General features: G+C 48.8%; 1 protein-coding gene across 3 annotated transcripts in view; it reads right to left on the bottom strand.

Moving 5' to 3' along the window:
* UBE2O (ubiquitin conjugating enzyme E2 O) overlaps positions 1–10,124 on the bottom strand; it is a 69,053-nt gene extending 58,929 nt beyond the window's left edge. For all 3 annotated transcript variants that reach the window (XM_017884887.1, XM_017884886.1, XM_017884884.1), the window contains exon 1: positions 9,615–10,124. In XM_017884887.1, the coding sequence (XP_017740376.1) occupies positions 9,615–10,031 (417 nt within the window). In that variant the 5' untranslated portion in view covers positions 10,032–10,124. The remainder of the gene's footprint in view (positions 1–9,614) is intronic.
* Between the last annotated feature and the right edge of the window lie 1,702 nt (positions 10,125–11,826).

Raw genomic sequence — 11,826 nt, forward strand, 5'->3', positions numbered from 1 at the left:
TTTCCTCGAGATAGAGTCTCGCTCTGTCACCCAGGCTGGAGTGCTGGGGCATGATCTTGGCTCACGGCAACCTCTGCCTCCTGGGTTCAAGCAATTCTCCTGCCTTAGCCTCCTGAGTAGCTGGGATCACAGGCACCCGCCACCATGCTCGGCTAATTTTTGTACTTTTCATAGAGACAGAGTTTCACCATGCTGGTCAGACTGATCTCGAACTCCTGACCTCAAGTGATCCACCCACCTTGACCTCCCAAAGTGCTGGGATTACAGGTGTGAGCCATTGTGCCCAGCCAGATTTTTTTTTTTTTTTCTTTTTTTTTAAATCCACAGACTTGAGGATGGGAAGGGCAGTCACAATCACAAGATTTTATACAAAGTCTACATGGCACGATGGAGCTATCATGTAAGCAGCTGGGCATGTGATGTCAATGTGGAAGTCATCTAAATACAGGTACCAGATGCAGCTACAGGCACGGAGGTCACTCCAAAAAACTGGGGAGGAAGAGATGAAGAAAAGACAGGTCTTTGGAAAAGCTGCACATCTACGGGTAAGAGGAAGAAGACAAAAGGAAAAAAAGAGAAACATTTGGTACAGTCTGGTGTAACAGAACCCCAGGGAAGGAGACACCTTTAAGAGGGCATGGTCGGCCCGGCGCAGTAGCTCATGCCTGTAATCCCATCACTTTGGGAGGCTGAGGCAGATGGATCACTTGAGGTCAGGAGTTCGAGACCAGCCTGACCAATATGGTGAGACCCCGTCTCTGCTAAAAAGACAAAAATTAGCCAGACATGGTGGCGGGAGCCTGTTATCCCAGCTACTTGGGAGGCTGAGGCAGGAGAATCGCTAGAACCCAGAAGGTGGAGGCTGCAGTGAGCCGAGATTGCACCATTGCACTCCAGCCTGGGGGACAGAGTGAGACTCCGTCTCAAAAACAAACAAACAAACAAACAAACAAACAAACAAACAAAAGATGGCATGATCGGCTAGGCACCATGGCTCACGCCTGTAATCCCAATACTTTTGAAAGTTGGGGTGGGTGGATCACTTGAGGTCAGGAGTTCCAGACGAGCCTGGCCAATACCATGGTGAGACCCTGTTTCTACAAAAACATTTTTAAAAGCCAAGTGTGTAGTTCCAGCTGCACTGGAGGCTGAGGTGAGAGCACTGCCTGAGTCCAGGAGATGGAGGCTGCAGTAAGCTGTGATTATGCCATTGCATTCCAGCCTGGGTGACAGAGCATAAGGCTGATGGATCAAAAGGAGGACAAGGACTGAGAAAATGTCAGCAAATGCAGTGACCAGAAATTCACTAGTCATTTGTGACCTTCCGGGGAGCCATCACACTCAGTGGTGTGAGAGGCCAGACAGAAAATGACTGAAGGGGAGAGCAGGTCACGAGGAAATGGAGGCAGACATCCATTTCCCCCAGTACAGGGCTGGGATGACCCACAAGCACACTGGAGGACCAGAGAGATGCTTTCTTCCTTGGCTTGAAGATGATGTCATCAACCTTCAGGGCCCTCAAAATCCCTTAAGAAAACAGAGCACATGAATACCAGGATGCTTTCAGCACTGCATATGTAAAGTCCTGATGCTCCCTGGAGACATATTTGTGTGTCTACACTTCCCACCTGCACTAGAGGCGACCACACACACAGTCCACTGAATCTGCCAGTCAAGGTATCTATCTTCAACTGCCCTCTTCCAGAGGGAGCTCCCACAAATAGGACCAGAATTACAAAGAGGAGGCAGAACATCATAGGAGCTGCTGAGTGTGAAAAGACCAGCTCTCTTGCAGGATGCAAATGAAGGCCTCTCTTTTTAAGGGTGCCTGCAGGAATTCTCTCTGTCAATGCTAGCTGGGGATTTTCATCTCATTGTTGGGTAGGACTGACTGCCTTTTTTTTTTTTTTTTTTTTTTTTTTTTTTTTTTTTTTTTTTTTTTACTTTAAATCATCATAGACTGTTTCCCAGGTATAGTTATGCTATCAATTTAAACCAAAAGTGACCTGAAGAATGTCTTACCCCTTTGACTTAGCTGCAGAATATTAAATTTGCTGTGGCCTCTTTAAAAATGCAAGCTAACTCAAAATCCCCCAACCAAAGAACCAGATTAAACCCAAAAAGGACATTCATTCCAATCCTTATTGCCCACTGAATACTTCTGAGTGGTACGTCAATCGACTGCAATGTTTAAACCATAAAAATTTGCTTTTCACAATACTGCTTCAGGAGAACACAGCCTACCTGTGTCTAGGGGTGACCTGGACAAAGCTGACCCAAGGATCCATTCAATACAATCAGCCTGGGTTGAAGGACATTAAATCCTCAACCACAGAGTATAGCTAACGAATGAAACAAGAGCAAATAACTTGAAGTAGATAAATCCAGAGGGTTATCCAGTAACACAAATTCAATTTTATTCTCAACTACAATAAATTCCAATAAGCTCTTCCCTGGCTGTAACCACACATGTCAAGAGGCTCCTGACATTGTCCCCCCGAGGCTGGCTGGAATGTCAGAAACTGAAGCAATTCTGAATGGGCACTCCTGCTCAGTAAGAGCTGCAAATGTGGATGGGCAGCATTTAAACCATGACCTTCTCCTGGACTGGCACCCATTCACGGGGCAAGTGGAGCCTCAGGAAGGAGCTACAGTTAAAAATACTGAGATCCGACCAGGCACGGTGGCTCATGCCTGTAATCCCAGCACTCTGGGAGGCCGAGGCGGGCGGATCACAAGGTCAGGAGATCGAGACCATCCTGGCTAACATGGTGAAACCCCATCTCTACTAAAAAAAAAAAAAAAAAAAAAAAAATTAGCCGGGCGTGGTGGCGGCCACCTTTATAGTCCCAGCTACTCGGGAGGCTGAGGCATAATGGCATGGACCTGGGAGGCGGAGCTTGCAGTGAGCCAAGATCGTGCCACTGCACTCCAACCTGGGCGACAGAGCAAGACTCCGTATCAAAAAAACAAACAAACAAAAAAACCCTTGAGATCCTATTAAGTGAGGTAAATGACAGCCTCTTATAAACTGGAAAGCACATTACAGACATTCCTGATTGTACCTTTCCCCCTTTTGATTATCATTTTAAATCAGCCATACAGAAGCAGGCCATCACCATACAGAAGCAGGCTAAGCCTTGGGCAAGGAAACTCCAAAAGCTTCCATCAGAATAGGAGCACAGATCACATCCTCCTGGGTGAAAACTCACATGTCACAGAAAACCACCCTGACTCCAACTCTGAGGGGACCGACCACCAGGGGCAGCTGACACTGATCACATGCCCAGGACTGTTGTGCTGGCAATTCATGTTACACACGACAATCGCACCCTTTTAAAAAGTGCTGGCCCCAAACAGGTTCCATTGGATTCCATGAGGCCCAATGGTGGGTTAAGTAGTAAAAAGAGAAAAAGTTCCTCTTAGTATAACAGGAAAATGAAAAAACAAACAAACAAACAAACAAACAGAAACAGGGATAAAAGTGAAGTAGAGATGGGGAAGGTGCAAAAGGCCTCTAATGTCCTAAAGTGAAAACACACGGAAACTGAAGGGAACAGAAACTGAAACTGAGGCGGAACTCAGTCTCTCCAAGGAATCCTTCCTGAACCTGTCTCATGACTCAGCATTCCCAGCTGGAGGATGACAGCAGCAGAGGGGACAGAGGTCAAGTTGGAGCTCCTACTGCTGACCACTTCTGAGACAACACGGAAACGCCAGTTACGTGGAGTGCCTGCACACTTGTTTTGCTCTAAGAGGTGGAGCTGGGGAATAAAACTGAACTGTAGTTCAGTGTTGGAATGAATCAGACTACAGAGGTTGTTTCATTCAACATTGAGGGTCATTCAAAGGTTCTCTAGAAATGCAATGTGTTTTTGACAGTGATTCTGAGAATGACTGAGGGGTCAGGGAATGAAAAGTGTGGAAGAGCAGAAGCACACCGCCAGCGTGAATGCAGTGTTCCTCCCGTTCTGCTCCCTACCCATCATCTCCCTCCCTCCTGCCTGCCCACTGGCACAACTTCTACCCATCCCAACATCCTGTGCCTTCCTCCCCCCTCACTTGTAGTACCTCCTATTACACTAAGACTTTCAACTGTTTAAAAAGGGGATGATTAATGCTAACCACAGGGCCTGTGATTCATGTTGGATCAGGGTACTCGGTCACGTATAGTAACGATCTATGAATCCTGAATTTAAGTATTCTCAGGTGAGAATAAAGTACATTTAGTTCAATTTGTATTCAGATTCCTCCACTTAGACACTGGGCAATTTACTTAACCTCTCTGTTCCTCAGCTTCCTGCTCTGGCATATGGGGCTAATAATGGCACCACAGGTTTGTTGTGAGAGTTAAGTAAAACATCTGAAGCACTAACAGTGCCTGGCACATAGTAACAGTATCCTGTACCATGACTGCTCTCATCACCTTAAAATACAAAAGCAATACTCTATCATCCTTGTAATTCATAATCTCATTATCAGTCTTGGGAATTTCAAGAGACTTTTCAGACTCTGGAAACATACATACATACATACTCGCTCATTCTATCCCCTCCTGGAGGATGGCTGGGGTTACTCTAAATGTGCATTACTGAATTTCTTATAAAGTAACAGAGGTAGGAAATTCATGAGTATTTCTAGAAGAGGTTTAATAAAGTCAAACCTATAATCCACCTGGTCACTGGCCACATGAGCCATTAGGAATTCCTGTGCCCCTGAAACAACCCCCTTCCCCACAAACCGCCTCGTGCACCTTTTGCTTCCCAAGATGCTCCTTTGGTGCAGCACCACCCTCTGTCTCATGGAAGTGATCTCCTGAAGGCGCAGGGCTGGCTCGCTCTGACAGACATCAGAATGCTGTCTGCTAATAACCAAGTGGCCATCCTAGGCTCGACCTAGCTACACTTCTGGTTATCCCACCTGTGCAGGCTCATATCACGGGTTAGGAAGACAGACCTCTTATTTCATTGTAGAGGGAGAAAATGAGGCAGTGACTTGGTCAAGGTCGTTCAGAGTAGGTGACAACCAGGAAGAGCACCCAAGGGTTTTGGCTTCCATTCACAGTACAAAACACACACCCCTCATCTGGGGAAAGTGCCCTTGAGTCAGGCAGCAGCCAGACAGAAGCACCATCAGGGCATTGAGGCCTGAGGGCTAGAAGGGGGAAAATCAAGGGACAAAGAATAAAATCACAGAACAGCTGTTGAGAGTCTACAAGTGCTGTGATCCTATCTGAATAAAATGCAATTTAGATTCACTTAGTCCTGCATCTTGGTTAACCTTATATAACTTCTTTATATTACATCACTAAGAACAATTGCTTTTAATGGGCCCGGCACCCGGACAAGTGAGACAAACTTCACGTGCCAAGATGCTACACCTAAATAGCTTCCCCATGGAAATGCTGGCCAGCGTAGGAGCCAAAAATAAACTGCAAAGCCAATTCCCGAGGGACCTGTCATCAGGGATGTTTCACACACACAGCCTCATAAAAGCAGGGTGATCACAGACAGCCCTAATTTAGAGGCACTGTATCTCAAACCTGGTGAAACCCTGAATGTCATGGCAACTTAAAAGGCAATGCAAAAGACATGAAAAAGCACAAGAAAGCTAAAGCATAAACGCTTCGCCTCCAAAATGAAGACCCAGCTTGAACTGACCGACAGCAGTCCTGCTCCCTTCCTCGCAGGGGGCCCTTCTGCCCAACCATGACAGGTGGAGACCAGAAGGACTCCCCATGTCTAGCCAGTGCTCATGAAGGTTTAAGTGGCTGCTGGCATTTGGCTTTATTACAAAATTTTATTCAAAAGATGACTGGTGATGGGGAAGGGGCAAGCCTCCTCTAAGGAGATCCGTGGCCAGATGGACAGTTTCAAGTGGAGAGATGGGCTACCTCGCTGAAGAGGTCAGAAGACTGGAGAAAGGAAGGAGCATATAAGAGGCACTGGCCACTTGCTCCTTTTGAGTCCTTAAGAAGCTTAATTTTGGTGGCTGAAAGCCTCAGAAACGACCATAAATTCCATAGCTTCATGGAAGAATTTAATTTGTTTCTGTTGCTATTTTCATGAAGGCGGCAGGGAAAGGACATGACTTGTTGCCCAGTCTCTTCATCTCTTTGTAAATTTGTTCACTAAAAATTTGAGACTAAGATTAAGCCTTTACTCATTGCCCTCCAATTTACAGAGAAAACTACAAAAATACACCACACCCGATGAAACACTCCATATTAGACACTATTAAAAAATTGCAATAGGGGCGAGGCACGGTGACTTAGGCGTGTAATTCAAGCACTTCGCGAGGCCAAGGCGGGTGGATCACTGGAGGCCAGAAGTTCAGAACTGGCCTGGCCAAAATGGCAAACTGCCGTCTCTACTAAAAATACAAAAATTAGTTGGGTATGATGGCGCATGCCAGGAAGCTGAGGTTGTAATGAGCCGAGATCATGCCTCTGCACTCCAGCCTGGGTGACAGAGAGAGACTCTGTTTAAAAAAGAAACTCACACAAAAAAAATTTCAATAGGTAGCAGCTTATAAAAAAAATAAATTTTGGCTGGACGCGGTGGCTCACGCCTGTAATCCCAGCACTTTGGGAGGCCGAGGCGGGCGGATCAACTGAGGTCAGGAGTTCGAGACCAGCCTGGCCACCATGGAGAAACTTCATTGCTACTAAAAATACAAAAAATTAGCCAGGTGTGGTGGCGCATGCCTGTAATCCTAGCTACTCAGAAGGCTGAGGTAGAAGAATTGCTCGAACCCAGGAGGCAGAGGGAGCAGTGAGCCGAGCTGGCGCCATTGCACTCTAGCCTGGGCAACAAGAGCGAAACTCCGTCTCAAAATAAATAAATAAATAAATAAATAAATAAAAAGTTTATCAAAACCATCACTAATGTAGTCCCAGCTACCTGGGAGGCTGAGGCAGGAGGATTGAGTGAGACCAGGAATTCCAGGCCACCTGAGCAACATAGTGAGACCCCATCTCAAAAATAATAAACCAACCAGTAACTTAAAAAAAAAAAAACAACTGCCACTCCATTACTCTACCAATAATTGGGTTCTGAAATCTCAAACCTAGATGAGTCAATCTCGGTCTAACGATCTTTCCTCTACAGCAAACTATCACCTTGACGAAATTTATAAGGAGCAGGAGGTGAGAAGAAAAATCATCCTAAGCCACAGTGCTGCAAGGCCCCAGGACTCACCCTACCACCCTGCGTGGTGGTCAGCAACAGACCAGTAAACATTCAGCTAATCAGTCACCTGTGTCTATAGCTCATGGTAACAGAGCTACCTATCAGGTATAAACTCCACCCTCCAAAACAAACCTATTCTAAATCCTAAAAGAACTGGATCTTGCCCCCCATAAATGAGCATTCCATTCCACCACTTCCTCGGAATTCCTATGTCCCTTGGCTTTTGCTAAGCCCAGAAGCTACAATGACAAAACACCACCACCGAGCCACAAAACAGATTTCAACAAATTCAAAGCAAGTCACAGGAGGCCAGCTGTAAAATCTATTCAAAGTGGTGCCTCAGAATTATTTTTTTCTTTTCTTTCGAGAAAGAGTTTCACTGTTGTTGCCCAGGTTGGAGTGCAATGGCACCATCTCAGCTCACGCAACCTCCACCTCCCGGTTTCAAGCAATTCTCCTGCCTCAGCCTCCCGAGTAGCTGGGGTTACAGGCCTGTGCCACCAAGCATGGCTAATTTTGTATTTTTAGTAGAGACGGGGTTTCTCCATGTTGGTCAGGCTGGTCTTGAACTCCTGACCTCAGGTGATCCGCCCGCCTCGGCCTCCTGAAGTGCTGGGATTACAGGCATGAGACACCGCGCCCAGCCTTTGTTTTCGATTTTACTCCAAAATAGGTAGTTCAAGTCAAACTCTGTGTAATTACACATGGTGCAGCAGGCAGACAGAACATAACTGTAAACAAAGTTAACCACCAGAGTCAAGACAGAGGGGAACAACAACTGATGAACATGGCGGCTCCCAGTAGTGAGCTGGGCCTGCCTCCCCCTGAGTCCCAGGGCAGGAGGCCACAACACAGAGGATGCTGCAGTCAAATGAGTTGCGTTCCAAAAGTTACAAACCTCTCGAGTAGACGGGTGGTGAAAAACATTCTTAAAAACTCACAGAAAGACACCAGTAATCATCTGGTGTCACACAGTACACAGCAATAACCCTCTTTTCCTGACACAATACTGGGTAATTTTCAATCAGCATTCTGCTGCACAAGTAATATTTTCCAAATACTCTTGTAAATGGACTGATAATTTTCCTTCCAAATCTCAGAGCTGTTGCCTGATTCGCATTTCTCTGAGGGAAAGCAGGGTCCTGTGTGTGGATTTGTGTCTGTGGATGTATGTGCATCCCCAAGAAAAAGACTGCTGGTATCAGTAGTCACTTCTACCGCTAGGAAATGGATCACGGGTTCTTCTCTGGAGTGGGGCCTTCTTCCTTCTCAAGCCGTTGTCACAGACCCCCCTTTGTAGTTCGGCATGAAGCCCCATTCCTCTGTAGTCTTTGTCTCCCACTGTGTGAGAAACCCAGATCAACTTCCAAAGTGCCCTCCCCTGAAATCAGACCTCTCAACCTCCCAAGGACCTAAAACAGTGTAGGCCTGATTCCTGCTTAGAAATGTTTTCTTGAAGGGGAGGGGAAGTAGGAGAGGAAGAAGGGGTGTGAGATACAGGGGTGTGTGTGTGTGTCAATTACTGATAGGAATTCACATTCCGGAAAACAAGCCACCAAACCAACTCGGGTTCAAGGTTTCGGGTTTATGCCGACAAGCCTCTTTGTTTTATAAAACTGCTATATTCACTAGCATCACCCCAAAAACCATATGGGAGTCAGATGTCTGTTTAACAGCCTCAGGTCAAGAAAAACCCTTCAGGTTTCCAAATTGGTGACTCCCCTCTACCTAGGGTTCTGGAATATTTTTTTCAAGAAGTCTCAATCCGGGTAGCAGCTGTCAGAATTCCCCCCAACCCCCAGTACTATTCATATCGCGGCTCTGATTGCTAATGTTTTTACTCACAAAGTTCCCTGTAGCAATTAAAATGAGGCAGCAGGGTAAAACAAAAAGAGGCTGGGTGGCTTGACCATAATGCAGCCTGTAAGCTACTGAACTTCTTGGGTTCGGCTGGGATTTTCACCTCTATCTTTGTTTTGGAATGCCCACAACCCCTCCCTGCATGGACCCGGCACGGCCTTCATTTTTGGATGCACAATGCAGCACCGAGCTCCTCGGGGGTCAGCAAAACGCCGCACTGGTGTAATGCCGAACGCGCCCCAGGGCCTGAGGAGTCCCCACGGGAGTCGGTCCACGTCTCTAAATCTCGAGGTCGACACCACAGCATAGTATGGCTTAGAAGTCCCCTCAAGTCGGGAAGCCCAGGGCCCGCCCGGTCCCGGGCCAGCAGTGCCCGTCTGGCGTGTGCGCCCAGAGCTGCTGCAATGACTTTGCATGGAGTGTACCCTCCACTGGGGCTGTCCTCCTGCCTCGGCCACTGCAGTGGCACCGCTCCGGGCAGGGCCCCGCATGCCATCCCTCCCTGGCCTCGGCCCGGCCGCCGACCCCCTGCCTCCCGCGCCGCCCAGCCCCCGCCCGCCGCACCTTGGTCTCCTTCACATGCTGCTTGACGCCCTCCGGGTACCACTGGACGCGCACGTAGCCGCGGCGCAGCGGGCTGGCCCGGCCCTCCTCGTGGCCCGCGCCCCCGGCCTCGGAGCACCCCGAGCTGCCGCGGCCCTCCTCCTCGCCCTCCGAGTCCGAGTCCTCGCCGTGGATGAGGCGCACCAGCCCGAAGTGCACGGAGCCCCGGTAACGGCCCGACACCAGGTCGTGAGAAAACAGCAGGCGCTGCGAGCCGGCTTCGGGGCCAGAGTCCGAGGACGGCCCAGAGGCCGAGTCCGAGGCGGGCGCCGGCGCCGGGACGGGGGCTGCGGCTGGGGCCGGGATCGCCTCCGGGGCTGGAGCCGGGGCCTGGGCGGGAGCAGGAGCTGCGGGCGTGGGGGCTGCGGGATCCGCCATAACTGCTCTGCGCGAGTCTCGGGCGGCGGCGGCAGCAGCGGCGGCGAGCGAGGCGCGGGGAGGCGGGACCAGCGGGCGCCGGGGGCGGGGCCATGGCGCGCTGACGTGTCCCTGCGTGGCGCCGTCGTCAGGGAGCCGGGATGCAGTTGCTAGGAGCTACCGCCTCGTCGCTAGGGGACGCTGAAGATGCCGCGGGGGGCGGGGGCAGGATGGAATCCACTAAGCGGGGTCGAGGTCAGACAGGATTCAACTAAAGGGAAAGAGAAGGGGCGGGCCGGGAGGAGGAAGTGGAGTGGCCACCGAGGCAGAGGGAAGTGGTCGGGGTGAGGCTGAGGATGGTGGAGAGACTGTCAACAACTTTTGATGAGCTCCCTTGGCGTCCTAGCCTAGCCCCCAGGCACTGCGAGGGTTGCAGAAAGAGAAAGATACTGTCCCTGTCCTCGAGGTGTTTCCAGCCTAGTTGGGGAGACAAAACAAATACACATTAAATAGATAAAAAACAACCCCAGCTTGTAAGGCTATAATAGATGTGTATCGAGCATATGTATAATGCACTGTATTCGGGAATTCCAAGCAGTTTGCAACGTCATGACCTCTCAGGAATTGACCCAGGAACTGGTGAAGGAGGCCCAGAGAAAGGGAACAAAAGGATCAGTGGCCCCAATGGTTTGGGTATAAATCCATTTAGATGAGTTCAAAGCTCCCTGAAGCCAAGAATGAATGGCAAGAGGTAGTATAGTGAGGTAGCTAAGAGTGGGGGCCATGGATTCCAATTTTTGGCATTGCCACTTACTAATCTGTAAAAATAGGCACACTGATTAACTTAGTTTCACCTTAATTTTCTCATCTGTGAAATAGGGATGATAATAGCAGTACTCATCTCACTGGGCAATTGGGAGGATTAAATGAAGTAGAACAGTGCCTGGCATTTAGCTCCTTCAATAAGCTTAACCATTGTACTATTTCCAACCCCCCTGCCTGGATTAAATTCCAGACTGGCAGAACTGTTATGGTCTGCTCCAAATTGTCATTTTAAAATATAAAAAGTAGTCCGGGCACGGCAGCTCACTCCTGTAATCCCAGCACTTTGGGAGGCCGAGGTGGACGGATCACGAGGTCAAGAGATCAGACCATCCTGGCCAACATGGAGAAACTGCGTCTCTATTAAAATACAAAAAAAAAATTAATTTAATTTAATTTAATTTAATTTAATTTAATTTAATTTAATTTAAAAATAGCTGGGCGTGGTGGCGTGTGCCTGTAGTCCCAGCTACTCAGGAGGCTGAGGCAGGCGAATAGCTTGAATCTGGGAGGCTGAGGTTGCAGTGAGCCCAGATCAAGCCACTGCACTCCACCCTGGGCAACAGAGTGAGACTCTGTCTCAAAATAAATAAATAAAAAAATATAAAAAGTAATTCTAGGGCCAGGCACAGGTGGCTCATGCCTGTAATCCCAGCACTTTGGGAGGCAGAAGTGCATGGATCACCTAAGGTCAGGAGTTCGAGACTGGCCTGGCCAACATGGTGAAACCCCTTCTCTACTAAAAGTACAAAAATTAGGCCGGGCGCGGTGGCTCAAGCCTGTAATCCCAGCACTTTGGGAGGCCAAGACAGGCGGATCACGAGGTCAGGAGTTCGAGACCATCCTGGCTAACACGGTGAAACCCCGTCTCTACTAAAAAATACAAAAAGCTAGCCGGGCGAGGTGGCTGGCGCCTGTAGTCCCAGCTACTCGGGAGGCTGAGGCAGGAGAATGGCGTAAACCCGGGAGGCGGAGCTTGCAGTGAGCTGAGATC

This window comes from Rhinopithecus bieti, unplaced genomic scaffold (assembly GCF_001698545.2).
Source record: "Rhinopithecus bieti isolate Rb0 unplaced genomic scaffold, ASM169854v2 scaffold_13400, whole genome shotgun sequence".
NCBI lineage: Eukaryota > Metazoa > Chordata > Mammalia > Primates > Cercopithecidae > Rhinopithecus > Rhinopithecus bieti.